Source organism: Euprymna scolopes, chromosome 35 (assembly GCF_053919585.1).
Source record: "Euprymna scolopes isolate OS-2025 chromosome 35, ASM5391958v1, whole genome shotgun sequence".
Classification (NCBI taxonomy): Eukaryota; Metazoa; Mollusca; class Cephalopoda; order Sepiida; family Sepiolidae; genus Euprymna; species Euprymna scolopes.
In genome coordinates, this window is record NC_136516.1 from 33,527,019 (window position 1) to 33,542,402 (window position 15,384).

The 15,384-nt window shown below is 34.7% G+C and overlaps 1 protein-coding gene across 4 annotated transcripts in view; it reads left to right on the plus strand.

The window, feature by feature from the left end:
- The window catches only part of LOC145259799 (pregnancy zone protein-like), a 313,594-nt gene that overhangs the window by 236,801 nt on the left and 61,409 nt on the right, over nucleotides 1-15,384 (plus strand). For all 4 annotated transcript variants that reach the window (XM_080117581.1, XM_080117583.1, XM_080117582.1 and 1 more), the window contains 3 exons: nucleotides 2,758-2,856; nucleotides 4,217-4,268; nucleotides 11,165-11,257. In XM_080117581.1, coding sequence (XP_079973707.1) covers nucleotides 2,758-2,856; nucleotides 4,217-4,268; nucleotides 11,165-11,257 — 244 coding nt within the window. The remainder of the gene's footprint in view (nucleotides 1-2,757; nucleotides 2,857-4,216; nucleotides 4,269-11,164; nucleotides 11,258-15,384) is intronic.

A 15,384-nucleotide genomic window follows, 5' to 3' on the forward strand; every position in this document is an offset into this window, starting at 1 on the left:
GTGGGAACCAAGCCACTGCTCAGCTACTTTGGACTTGACGGACTGAGTATACAACTCTCTTGCATTCTTTTTTACTTTTTTACAGTGGCTGCTGGCAGTTCTGAAAGCGGCTTTAGTCTCTGTACATCTATTACGTTGGAAGCAATGGAAAAAGTGATTTCTATGCGCAATGGCAGCAGCACATTCCGGAGATAACCATGGCTGGCTGTTAGGTTTTTGCTGGAATTTTTTCGAGGGTATGAAACAGTCTATACCTACAATTAACCATTTTGTCAGGTCTGATACTATAGAAGACACATCCTTTTTAAACATGGAACGCAGAGGTAGATCTGATATAAATGTGTGGAAGCTATCCCAGTCAGCCATAGAGTATCGATATACTGTACGGTGGAGAGGTACATCTGGGGACTTATTACAATTCATTTTTATCTTAACTGATACAAGTGAGTGGTCGGAAGACCCAAGAGACAGAACAGAAGCTGAACACAGTTCAGGGCAAGTTATGAGAAAGAGGTCTAGGAGACTTGCATACTGGCCGTCAGTATCGGGAACATGGGTAGGTTCATAAACAATCTGAGTGAGGTCATAAGCAATGGAGAAATCATGACAGAACCTCCCCTCATCATCGGTCTTGTTTGAGTGAGTTAACCATTCCACATTGTGAAAATTGAAGTCTATACAGACATGAATATTAGCTGAAGGATAAGCAGATAGGGCGTGGTCATTTTTCTCAGATATGCTTTTAAAGATAGGCCCCCACAACAGCGGAGTTACTAAGAGAGCAAATATAAATGCAGTAGTTTGAGCTAGTGCAACCCGGAAGCACATATAGGATCTTCTCTAGAGATGTCCCTACCACATAGAAAGCCATCTTTTATATAGGCACATATTCCATGCCCATGGCGATCTTGGAGGTCAGATTTGAAAGTTAAATTAGAGTATTCTTTAATTACCAACTCATCTAGGGAAATGGTCTGTCCAATGCCAGTTTCACTTAGAAATAATATGTCTGGTTTAGTCTCCTGTAATTGGGTTTCAACCTCTGGAAAGTTAGAACATAGACCCCTGATGTTAGAAAAGGAGACCTGGTAGTTGAGGGTCTACATTAGACGTTGGAGATCCGGGTTTAATCGTGTGTTTTTTATTGAGACTTTTCATGATGGTGTTTTGAGATTTGTGGACTAGGTCGACAGACATGCCTGAAGCAGGGCAGAGAGGGAAAATAAGAGAGAAATAGAAATGAAGAAATATTTTATTTTTTTGTAGCACATGAAAAGTTAAAGCCGTAACAATTAACCACTAGTATGGCATCGAGAGGCCCCACCAGAAGCTACTGCATGGTCCAGAATCCATTCACCAAATGGCAACACAGCAGCCCCAGTACTTTGCACTTGCTGATAGGACAGCCTCCTTAGTGGTTAATCCAAGGTTCGGGTCCCTGACTAACAGGCAGATAATGTCAGCCCAGATAAAACGTTTACCTCCAACACCCTTACTAGTGACATGGCTACAAGGATAGACATAGAAACAGAAAATTTCCGACATACTTGGCGGCTGTTCACGCAAAATACTGCCAACCTAGAAAACAGCTTTTTCTTCTCCCTTTGTCAGAAAAATCACTCATTAAAAATGAGGACTGAGGGACAAATAAAGAGAAGCGAGAGTAACAGGAGCTGCTGATAACGCATCCACAATGCATTGTCTACTCTCCATTAAAAAAAAAAAAAAAAAATTAAGTATTGTACTAATAGAAGTCCATTTGGTGTGTTTAAGAGGGGATAAGGTGAAAGATTCCTCTCTCACCAACTGAAAATAAAAACAATTGCAAAATCTGTTATGCTATGAACTTGGAAAATATAAACATTTATAGACAAGGAAAAAAATTATGATAAAAAAATAAATAGATAAATAAAAAAAAAAATTAAAAAAATAAATAAATAAAATAAGATATATATTCCAAATAGATAGATTCGGTACATCTTTCCACGAGAAAACCATTTACACAATTAATAAAACAATGAAATAAAAATTAAAAACTGAAATAAATATAATATTAGCACTTGCATCTAGAAAAGAAATATTACAAAATTTATAACTTAGCTGCATTAATAAGACGTCCTTCGCATACCTTTTGTCATCTCTCCCAGGTGGTTTCATCAATTGGTATTTATGGGTTAACCAGCCAATCACAATCTTGCTCATTACATCACCTTCCTCTGAGCTAAATTCTTCCATGACATTTAGTCTTCTCTTCTTTATTGTATGGACATAATTTATTCACTTTTTTTTTCTGAGTTTTTTCTTACTCAATCCTTACCATGGTCACATTGGACTGGTATTTCTGGCCTTGAGTTCAGGGATACAGTCATTCTAGAATGCTGATGTATAGGGACTGCACTTAAAAACGCATCAAATATACAGGTGATCCTGTGAAAGGGAAATATATCTTTTGAAGCAGCCAAACGGTTTTGCTTCAATTTGAGTAATAAATTTGGTAAGTCGCTGTACGAAACGTGTGTCGTAGTCGAAGCTGATGTTCCTAGCGTGAAGCTTGCTTACCTTTCAATGTCTCTCATAGGTGGCTTTACCAGTCGGCATTTATACTCAATCAGCCAATCACAATTGAGTAAGGAGGAAAGACCCGGATGTGCTCATATTCATTACGTCATTGTTATAATTCTGTTGAAATTCATTTTAGTGTAGAAAGTTGTTTAATGAGATTTGTAAACGTTTTCTGTTCTTTTTCTTTTATTTCAGGCTAAGTCAAATAACAACAACAATAATGGAGAATGCGGTCATAAACTTATCAAGAGAAACTTGGTTACAGACATTATCTCCAAAAAATTACTTGTAAATGTAAGTTGAAAATATATATTAACTGCAACTACACTATAATAGCGAAATTCGAAATTTTTAATATTGAATTTCAAAGCAAACCAATGCTCCCTACTTAATTGTCATGTAACAGCAATGAATATATCCAAAAATGACGAAAAACGATAAGGTAAAAAAACTATTAAAGAAAACAATTTTTGATGAAAATTAGTGAAAATGTTTGGCTAAAACCTACTGGAGAGTTCCAAGGGGAGGTAAATAGCATGTAACTATTGTCAATGTTTGAATAATCATAAATATGGGCTACTTGCCTTATTTTTTGCATAACTACTTCCTTTGTTATTATGTCACATGTTCCCCCAAAAATATGGTGAGGTTTTTTTTTTACGATAAAGATAAAAACAACTCGTACTTTTTAAAAATAATACAGTAATATTTAAGTACTTCTGACATGCCAATTAAGTAGATATTGCTTTTAGTTGAAATTGACGCAAAAAGTCAATAGACACCATTGTTTTTATTTGTTTTAAATGGACTTTTTAGTTTTTCGTATTTTGCTATTATAGTCTGGTTGCACTATTGACTCTTACCTTTATCTTGTCTGACTATCACACAAGGCAAGGTTTGCAGGTTCCTAAATTATAAAAACCAATTAGAGTATAAGGGAGACAATCATGTTTTTACTTTCGTTTGTTTGTTCCCTTGAGGAATAAAAAATCAAATAAGAACAAGTTGTACAAAAATAATGATCTTTTTTCGCTTATTTCTTAGATTTTTTTTATTAAAGTTTACTCCTCCTCTATTACTAATGACAAAATATCTGTCATTATATATTGTTTACATTATTGTACATTATATATTATAATATTGGATGACAAAATATCCTTCATCAGAGAAAGCGTTTTCGTTTTTTTTTTGTAATCAGAATCATGCTGATCTTGTGTTGTAATTGATATGGCAGTCATAGTTGTTAGATCATGCAAGGTTAAGAACATCTCTTTATTGTAAACTTTTTTAGTTGCATGGTCGCAGTAGTGGAATGAGGTTTGGCAAAACCTTTTAGAAGCATCTTTAATAAATTTGAAATTTTGAATAAAACAGAAAAAGTATCTTTGAAATCATGTTTAAGATTCAAAATATTTTGTTAAAAACATCATTAGATTTATTTTTTAACTTTTTTCTTAATTTTGGATAATAAAATAGCCATCGTTAAAGAAATTTGAAAATTAATAGAAGAGGAAGAGTCAAAATTGTTTTTCTGTCTTTTATGCATTCTGACTTCACAACTTTTCATCATATAATGTGTATTTTAATCTCATATATATATATATATATATATATATATATATATATATATGTTTTTCTAAATTATATTTTCTAGGCTGAAGGTGTCTCTAAAGAATATACATACAACTCTTTTATTTGTATGAAGAGTAAGTAATATTTTATATCTATTATATATTATGTTATGTGTGTGTGTTTTCTATTATATATTATGTTGTGTGTGTGTGTTTTTTTTATTATATATCATTTTGTGTGTGTCTGTTTTATATTATATATTATGATGTGTGTGTATGTTTTAGGCGCCTGTTCTGGAAGATTGTGTTCCCCACACTGAGATCCTCAATAAAAAAAAAAACACGATAGTAAGAGTAACGTTTATCTTTGCCCAAACCTCCATAACAAATCCAAAATTTATGCCAGTAAACTTGGAAATTACCCAGAAAAGTAGATGTTGTTTAAAATTGAAAGTGACTTGAGTTATCTTTTCCTGTCTAATTTTGCAGCAGATTATTAACAAGTGCATGTCTATTTTGTAATAATACAAAGGCAGGCATGTCAAACTCAGAGTTCCGCAAGAGGCATAGGAGTCAGTTTGTGCTGCCATAAGGACCACACTCTTACAATTTATAACTGAAGTCATTTAATAAAAATTATTTCATAATATTTTTACTTTTTACTTAAAAACACTCAATAGTTTGGTTTATTCAAGAATGCAAGTAGAAACGTATTTGTAATCTAAACAAAAATTATAAGAAAATTAGCATGAGATATAAAGGTATTCTTTATTTCAATACTAGCGGGGGTGTCTGGCGTTGCCCGGGTGTTAGTATGTGTATGTGGAGGAAAAAAAGTGCTCGAACCCAAAGAGTGAAGGAGGAATAGAATGTGGAAAAAAGAAAAAAAGTGTTAGTAGGCAGGTAGGCTCGAATCCGTGACGTGATGCGAAGGGGAAAAGAAAGTGAAAGAAAACATGAGATTTTAGCACTGCGCTAAGAGGCCATAGGAACGGAAAATCATTCAAATTTAGCGATCAAAAAGTTGACATGCAGAAAGCGAAAGTTAAATGAATGAGTTCACGCTGTTAGCCAGTTAAGGTTACAGCTTTCCGCCGGCCGTATTTCTTTCCCCACGATGTTGGGGAAAACCAGCTCCATATTAAATGGGAGTGTCCAAATGAATAGCAATTGTCTGATATGAGGGATTTTCCCCACAGTAATCCAAGCTAATTACCTTCTGGACCTCCTGGCCATGAACGACAAGGCACATCCTTTGTTTCGATTAGTTTCGCTTTTATACGAAATAGTCAAACAAACACGCAAGAGGGCAGAATAGCGGAAATTTTATAAAAGTCAATCAAAATGAATCTACACAAACGACGTCTGTTCACAAATCTTAGATATTGCAATCTAATGTGTATATAAAAGTTGTAAAAAATAGTACTCCCCCCTCCTCGCGCGACCCCCCCCCCCCGGTGAAAAAAGCCTTTGTTGAACGTACAAAAACACGCACGGTCGTTTTGTCTTTTATATATATATATATATATATATATATATATATATATATATATATATATATATATATAAACAAAAATTTTAATTTAATGGTTCAATTTTCAATTTTATCTGAATGCAACAGCAACAAATACAATGTATCTAAACATAAAAAATAGTTAAAAAAGGACGAGTATTAAAACACTTTTCATGTTTTGTCCCGAGGTTTGGTACCTCTTGATGTCGACAAACTTTCATATGTCAAGCTGAAATTTCTGTCCATTCGAGTTTTATCAGAGAAGATCAATCAACTTAGTTCTCTGAAAATTGTTGACGTGAATTATTATTAATCCTTATTGACTTTTCATAATGTAACTGCCTGTAACTTCTTTGATAATAAAGATAGTGATAACTCGGAAAACTTGTGTCCATGACGTTCTAGAATTTCAATCAGTGAATTCAATGTAGTAAAAACAAAAAAAAACTTTCCTAACGCGAGTTATCTTCGCTTTAGGAAAGATAAGAAATTCTCACTACTTTATTGACACCCCTTGTATTTTCATAATTCCCTCCCACACACACCTTTTTCAAAGTAGCTGTCTGTTCGAGCCGAAAATAAATTTGCAATGGGCTACATATGACCCTTGGACCGCACGTTTGACATATCTGTACTAAGGGGCGAAGAAAAAAGCAAAAAAGATAAACAAGGTATGTGGGGAAACGCCCTCGTGTCTGTCTTTCCTGCGAGTTGGGACGAAAAGAGATCCAAGATGGCGTCTGTGAGGTTTTAACACACACCGTCGTGAACAGTCTCAGACGATCTCGCAAAGTCGCGCTACATGCATGCAAATGAGGTGTGCTGGGTTCCATAAAGCAGGTCGCTTGGAAGAGTTAGGAAGGAATTTTTTTTTTTTTTTTTTTTGGACACATTGCTTTGCATTGTAGCTGTGCGTTGCTTTGCGGCAGACATTTTGAAACTCGTTGACACTTTGAGGTGTGCGGAAGAAAGAAATGTATCACTTTGGATACACCCCTTCTTACAACAAGGTATATGCAAAGTAGAAAGTAGATCTTGGGTTCACTTTCGGTACCCTTGTAACTATTTTTCTCCTATTTTTTCCTTTAGTCCTCACATTCCATTAGCTATGTTTAGGATAAAGGGAGAAGAATTATTGTTTTCTGAAGCGGCTGTTGTTTTGAATCGGTGGTCTTTGAAAATTTTCAATATTCCTATTCGTTACATTGGTCAACAACAAATTTATTGTCTGCATTTTTCAGATGATGCACTGAATCCAAAACCCGATTGGTTTTGCTCAATCAGGTCAAGTTTTTGAGCTATTTCGTTTTTTTTTTCATTCACATGTATGCATGTGTGGAGCATTGTTAGAAATTGGTTGGGATAAAATACCATGTTGAATAATTACTTTGATTGGAAATGATCATTTTAATGACAGGAAGTATTCAGGTCTGATGGTTCTGAGTGATTATGTGGAAATCAGATCAACAACAATATCAACTTCAACATCAACATCAACAGCATCATAATAACAACATAATAATAATAACAGCAACATAATAATAACAACACCACCAACAACATCAACAACAACATAATAATAAGAATAACACCCTCAATATCAACGATATCAACATCAGCAACAACATAAGAATAATAACACAAAAACAACAACAACGATATCAACAACATAATAACAACAACAACACCATCATCAACATCAATAAAGTGGCAGCATCACAATAAATTCTGCTTTTAAAGTATACCATGATCATCATTTTTATTTTTTGGTATCATTATCATAATCACTGAAGTTAAGCAGCATTGAGTCTGGTCAGTACTTTACGAGTGACTATTTTGGAATAGCAGGCACTATAGGAGGACGTCAATACCTCTCTGCAATAACTGCAAAAGACCTTGCATCCTTATCTGCGTTGATCATGACATGCATGCATCTGAGGATCACTTTCAAATGTAATCACTTTCAAATGTAATCACTTTCAAATGTAATAATCACTTTCAAATGTAATAATCCTTAAAAACTTCCATCGGAGGAAGCTGGTTCAACCCACAAGAGTGATTGATTACCGCTTTGTTGCTTGTATCATTGGTGACCAAACAGAAAGCAATAACAGCATCACCATAAGAAAGTTGGTGAGAGTTTGTTATATTTCCGTTTGAAACTACACCGGGGCGTTACTATTTCTTTTGGTGGATCTCAGGATGCCTTAAAAATCTGCGCGCTAACCAAGCTCAGTTGTGCCCCCGTAAAATTGTTCCGAAACCTGACCCCTGATTGCAGACCCATTGCTACAAAATCCCAAAACTACCGTACGGAGGATGCCCGATTTATTGAAAAGGAAATTCTTCAACTGCTTAAAGACGTCATTGAAACCAGCTATTCAAAAGAAACGACTGGTGGTTGATTTTTCCAAAACTAGTAACCGTTTCACCCTACTTGACGCATACTCTTTGCCTCGGATTGAGGATCTCGTAAACCAAATTGCCCAGTATCATATTTTTAGTACGATTGATTTGTCTAAGGCTTACTACCAAATTGAAATTTCTCCCGAAGATCGGCCCTACACGGCTGATTGAAAATAAACAATTTCCCATGCTGCCTATAGTTGTGAATTCTTTCGAGAAACTTAAGAAAGACGTCACCGAATCATCTGCAAAGGTTATCGACGACGAACTACCAATTACTAGCGAAACCGATGCCTAAGAAAAGGCTATGGGAGGCACCCTCTTACAGGCTGATAGGCCTGTAGCATTCTTTTCCCACTCACTAAACCCATCGGAAATAGAGTTGAAAAAGAGGCTTATGCGATAGTTGAATGTGTCCGAAAATGGAGGGACCTCCTTGCTGGGAAGCACTTCACTATTGTAACAGACCAGCAAGCCGTATCTTTTATGTATAAGCCAGCTAACCGAGGAAAAATTAAAAACGATAAAATCATTTGGTGGAAAATGGAGCTTCTCCCGTTCTCGTATGATATAAAACACCATCCCAGAAGTGAAAACATTGTTGCTGATGCTTTATCAAGAGTATGTGGTGCCACTGCTTCCTACTTGGAGGAACTAAGGGCCATACACAGTTTATTAATACACCCTAGTGTACAGCGTTTTTGGCACTTTATACGATCACAAAATATGCCATACTCAATTGAAGTTCGGCGCTTGACATCCGAGTGTACAACGTGCGCAAAAATAAAGCCTCAATTCTTCAGCCATACTAACAATACACTGATCCGCGCTACTGCTCCCTTTCAGTGCCTCTCCATAGACTTAAAGGGGGCCTGTCCCGGCATCTTCGAAAGGATGTCGTTACCTATTTACTATCGTGGATGAGTATAGTCGATTTCTCTTTGCGTTCCCTTGCCATGATTGTTCTTTGCAGACTGCAATCAAGTGCCTGACGAACATTTTTTCTATTTTTGGACTCCCCGCTTTCATCCATTCTGATAGAGGAACATCGTTCGTGTCGGAGGAATTCAGAAATTTCCTGTCGCGACTTGGGGTTGGGTGCAATAACACTACTGCATACAACCCAAGAGGAAACAGTCAGTGCGAGCGCTATAACGGCGTTATTTGGCACTCAATATTATTGGCCCTGGAATCTAAACAGTTACCCCTTAGTGCTTGGCAGGACGTTTCTGCCTGATGTTTTAAATTCTATTTACTCCTTACTATGCACTAGTGCGATTACAACTCCTCACGAACGATTTTTCAAATTTGAAAGGCACTCTTCTACTGCTACTGCCTTACCTGTTTCGCTCTGCGAACCTGGGGAGGTACTATTGAAACCGTTTGGCAACAGGAGCAAGTACGACCCGATCGTCGAGGTAGTGGAACTCCTCGAAGCCAACCCTACCTTGGCTCGTTTTCCGCGCTCTGATGGACCTCAGGGTCCTGATGAGAATACTCGACCCAACCTTGCAAATGCAGACCCGGCCCATTTGATTGAAACAAGTCCAGTTGACAATACACCTAATGCAGAAAATATAGAGAATTTGCAGAGACCTGCCAGTCCTTCGAATATTGAACTGCTTCCACGCCGGCCTAGTCGAATCCGTAAACCAGTCCAGCGACTGGACTTATAAATAAAACACGGCACCACTTTCAAAGATATCTCAGTACTTTGAAAAAAAAAAAAAAAAAAAAAATCTACACCTTGCAATCTCTCTTACTAATGGGGGGGGGAGATTGTTATATTTCCGTTAAAGTAACAGTTTTTATGGCACGTGATTTTGCACACGTTCCTTTTCCTTTTTAAAAGGGATGAGTTTTTTTCTTCAACATTTCGTTACTAACAGCTCTTGCGTTTACTATTTGCTCTTACGTTTATTATTGGCTGTGAAATTAGTTCGGTAAAGCCTAGTAAAGAGGTTTTGCTCTGTCTTCCGTTCTATGATAAAACACCACAGAGTTCAATGCTTGAAAACAAAATAGTTTTAAGTTAAAAAATTTGGTTTGTTACCAAGGTATTAAATATGAAATGTATTATTTGTTTTAGTAGTTTATACTCATTCCTTGATAAATGGTATCTGGATATTATTAAAAGAAAATAAATCATTCAAATTTCTTTTTCTTTTTTTTCCTCTTTTCTTTTTTAAAGTTGAAACATTTCTTATTAATATCGGATCGTATCAGATCCGTTATTTGAGAACGAAAGTAAAATCTATTGCCTTGTGTAATGCCCAAGGCGTGCTATTGTTCAACGTACACGGTGTCATAGAACTCTTCTGCTTGTGAGCTTTTTTTTAGCGCGTGACTGCTTTAAAGGTATAAAAATTGGTGTTAGAGCTCTTGAAGGCATCATTAAAACTTTTTTTTAAACTTTGAATAAACAGACAAAACTGAAATGTTTCAACTTTATAGAAAGAAAAATAAAGAAAGGGAAAAGAAATTTGAATGATTTTTCTTTCTTCTTTTAATAAAATAGTTGCATCTTAACGTGTTCCAAAAACAGTTTTATCTGTTTATTCAAGGTTTTTAATTTTTTTAATGATGCTTCAATGAGCTTTAATACCAATTTTTCTTAGAAATTGTGTTTTTTAGCAAAAATAATTTGCTTTGAACTAATATTGAATATTCTTTGTCTTTAATTTTTGTAGTCTATAAGCATAAAGATCATTTAATTTTTTTAGGTACTTACATCAAGTTGCTTAATGTCTTGTCTAGAGTAATTTCCATTAAAAAAAACTGCTATGAATTTGTTCACATATTGTTTATTAGTAAAAAAAAAAAAGTTAGAAATTATGTTTGCATTAAAAAATAATTCTCTTTGAACCAATGTTTAATATCCTTTATCCCTTTTTTTAATATAAACATAAAGATCATTTAATTTAATTTTTTTTAAAATATATTTATGTAATGTGCTAGAAACTGACACACCCAGATATTAACCCTGCTCAAAGACGAGGTATAAACTATTTCAAATTAAAAAGTTTTATAATTTCAATGTTAAATCGTGGCACAAATCCAAACATTTTTTTCAGTAATATCTCATTTCAAAATTTTATATTGTTATTTTTAGAAAACGATAAGCCAAAATCCGAGATGGCTAGCTTGAAGTTACCGAAGCTCCATTTTGTGCCAGATTCTGAAAGAGGACGTGTGTTGGTAATTGGTAAGAATCCAGACCTTTCTTTGCGTAATGAATTAACGAGCAACATTGGTAGATGGTAAAGTGTTTGGGAAATTATATATAGTCTCTTTTAACAGCAATAACATATTTAAAAGGAAAAGATTACTGCATTCAGGCTTAGACTAAAATTATATCAAACTCACATTCTTTTTTTCAAATATTAAATTTGAGAGCCCGAATTTCTCATCAAATATAAAGTTCTTTTAAAAGTCAGACCCAAGTAGCATTTAAACTGATAAGTCTACCTTTTCTATTCATTTGTTATTGCTGTGCCATGTTATTGGTAATATGATAATATACTTTGCAACAATTTATTAAAACTGGTGCTACCAGATCAGGCTAAATTCATCCTAAAGCAGCAAAACTGAAGCTAGCCTGCCAGGACACTATATATATATATATATATATATATATATATATGTAGGCAAATTTGAGCATTTTTTATTGGTTTAAAAATATAGTTTTTCTTTTACCAATTGTCATAAAATTTTGACCATAGAATAATATTATAATCTTCAAAAAGCCTGCACATTTTCATGTAGTTTCGTCCCATAGAACCAAAGATATGAGCATTTCAATATTCAATTTAGCTACCAGTATAGATATATCCATATAGTTGTATACCACCTTTTTTTGGCAATTTTTTAAGTTCCAAATCTCAGCGACTATTGATCAGAATTTAGCAAATGAAGGCTCGTTGGAAAGATAATAACATGAATTATGTAGTGAGCTATGTGACATTTGCCCTTAAGGTCGCACATTAAAGGAGTCGTCCATCATACAGAGCCTATTTTTGGCACTTTTTTACAGCCATAAAATGTATTGGTAAAGGTGCAATACCCCCACCCCCCAATCCTTTAAAATTACCACTATTATAGATTTTCGAGGGTGCTAAAAATGAAAATAACGTTTAAAATTCCAGGAAACGAGTAGTTTCCAAGATATGAAGAACTTATGGGGGGGTCACTTTTCTTATGGGTGCTCATTTTACGTTAAATCAATTTAACGTAAAATGAGCACCCACTTTATGACCACCTTTTTGGGAGGTCTATTATTTCTTTTAGGTGTGGTGTTTATTGTGGCCTGGTAGACCAACACAAAACCTACCTTAAAAATCTTGTTTTCTAAAGGTTTTCGGGTGTGCTGAAAATGAATATCGCATTTAAATTTTCCACAAATAAGTATTTTCCGGGTATTAAGCAAAAAATATGCTCACTTGCACGTACAACAATGGCGACCATTTATAACAAAAAGAATTACATTGCTTAATACCCAGAAAAATACTTATTTGCAGAAAAGTTTAATGCGATATTCGTTTTCAGCACACCAGAGAACTTATAGAAACAAGTTTTTTAAGATAAGTTTGTGTTGATCTACCAGGCCATAATTACCAAATAAACATCCCCCCCTTAAAAAAAATAACAAACGCCCCCCCCCCGCCCACTTCAAAGATTGCTATAAAATGGGTGTTCATTTTATGTTAAATTAATATAGAAAATTAATTTCTCACTTTTTAAAACTATAATTTCTTCATATCTTAGCAACTACTCGTTTCCTGGAATTTTTCTGTTATTTTAGTTTGCAGTACCCTCAAAAACCTATGATAGTGATAATTTGAAAATATTTTTTTTGTGGGTGGAAAGATACTGCACCTTTACTGTACCAATACTTTAATCATAGTCATTTGTTTTCCTAGTTTTGCATATGAATTACAAAATATCTGATAATTCCCCAAAACCTCTGGGCTTGATGGAGGGGAGACTAAAACTTGCTGCTATAGTTTCAAAGGATCTTAAATAGCAGCAAGGGGAGACTTGATTTCAAATATTTCTCGTATGTTATATCTCCCTTCTTTGGTTTTCATACATACAGTAAATTTCACAGTGCATAAGGATTATTTGATAATAGAGATATTCATAATCGTACCCTATTTCCAAAAGAGGAGAGCTATAACATATGAGAAATATTTGGAATCAAGTCTCCCCTTGCTGCTATTTAAGATCATTGGAAATCATAGCAGCAAGTTTTAGTCTCCACTCCAGCAAGGCCAGAGGTTTTGGGGGGGAAAAGAAAATAATATATATATAAAAGCAGAAACTGTCTGCCCTCTAGCAGCTATCAAACTTGCTCTAAGTATGTGTCTAAGTTATATTACACACATTTAATATAAATCTAATCTAATTTTAAAAACTCATAATTTTCTTTTAAATTACTTTGAAAATTAATGAACATCTTATATTTCGGCGTATAAGGTGACCATCAGATAAGACGAGATAGAAAATTGGAGCAAATTTTAATAAATTTATCATATATCGGTTGTATAAGACGACTGCTAAGTTACGAAAACATGTTTGTTTAGCTTAGGCTAGAGATTGCAACACCCGGTATCTTATTAAATATTGTTTTGTTTTTTTAAACTTTAAGGGTCGCCTTATATGCCGAAATATACGGTATTATATAATAGCCGCATTGATGAGCTATGAAACAGCAAAACAGTACTATATGTGGATGACTGTAATGTTCCTTACCTTGGGTTGAGCATATTGAGAAGTTATATACAAATTACTATTAGCATATTAAGCAATGCGCTTTGTGTAAAAAAAAAAAAAAGAAAAAAAAAGTGAGCTTAGGTATTTGAACAATGTCAAAACATTGTTAATTCACTGCCCGCATAGCAGCAACTGAAGTTAGAAGCTCCGACTGCCGTTTGGTCGGTTGGGTTTCGATCCTTGAGGTAGTTGCTTGTCTAGCTGCACTGATGAGCTGTGAAACGGCGAAACAGTATTGTATGTGGATGATTATATATATATATATATATATATATATATATATATATATATATATGGAATGCTATATCTATAAAGGATAGAGCAATTTCAGCAGGAAAATTTAAGTGGGAAAGCTCGATGCATAGCAGAACAAAAATAAATGCGACAAGAAAAAGACACCCAAAAACTTAACCCGATTTCATTATAAATTTATTTCAACCCAATAAGGGCTTTGGTTCTCATTTGAAAAGGCTTTTATGGGGTTGAAATAAAATCATGAGACTTGGCTAATTTTTTGGTTGATTTTTCTTTTAACTTATATACAGTGATGATCATATTTATTGGCACGGTAAAATAAAAGTTAAATTTTGTCTAATAAATTCTAAAAAAGGGATTCAATTAAAGAAAATAACAAAGTATATTATGTATTTTTAACTGGCCTTTCCGATGCAGCAATCGGATTTTAGAAAAAATAAATAACAAAGGAACAACAAACATAATTGCAAAAAACCCTTGTTCAAAATTATTGGCACGGCTTTGTTTTTCTTTTAGTATCAGTATAATATCAATCAATTTCCGGTTTACGTGCTTTCTGAACTTTTTTATAGCCATATTATGCTTGTTTAACGCTAATTCAGTGAATAATTTTTTTCAGATAATTTTTAGATAGCGATTTATTTAAACTATTATAAGTGACTAAATTATAATTTTCAATCGCCATGGTTAAAACTAAGGAACACAGCGAAGACGGCAGGAAGCTTGTTGTAGCATGCCATACCAATGGGGAGGGCTATGATAAGATTTCAAAGAAGCTAAACCTTCCCAAATCGACTGTTAGAGCCATAATAAACAAGTTCAAATCGCAAGGCCACGTTATGAGTTTAGAGGGTAGAGGGAGAAAAAGGATTCTTTCCCCAAGAGATGAACGGAAAATTGTTCGACAAGTAAAACAAAACCCAAGGATCTCTGTTGGGGAGATTGTTGATGAACAGAGCACCTCTGGAGTGAATGTATCTCGACATACAGTTGGTAGAGTTTTGAAGAGAGCTGGTTTAAAAGCATGTCGTCCGAGAAAGACTCCCTTATTGAAGCCTATGCACCTGAAAGCAAGGATAGCCTTTGCAAAACGTCATATTGATAAAGATGTTGCATTCTGGAAACGTGTTCTATGGACTGACGAAACGAAAATAGAGTTATTTGGCCATAATAAAGTGTCTTATATTTACAGAAAATCTGGCGAAGATTTCCTGCCTAAGAACACCATACCCACAGTGAAGCACGGTGGAGGCAGTTTGATGTTTTGGGGATCCCTTGCTGCCTCTGGACCAGGGCGACTTGTTA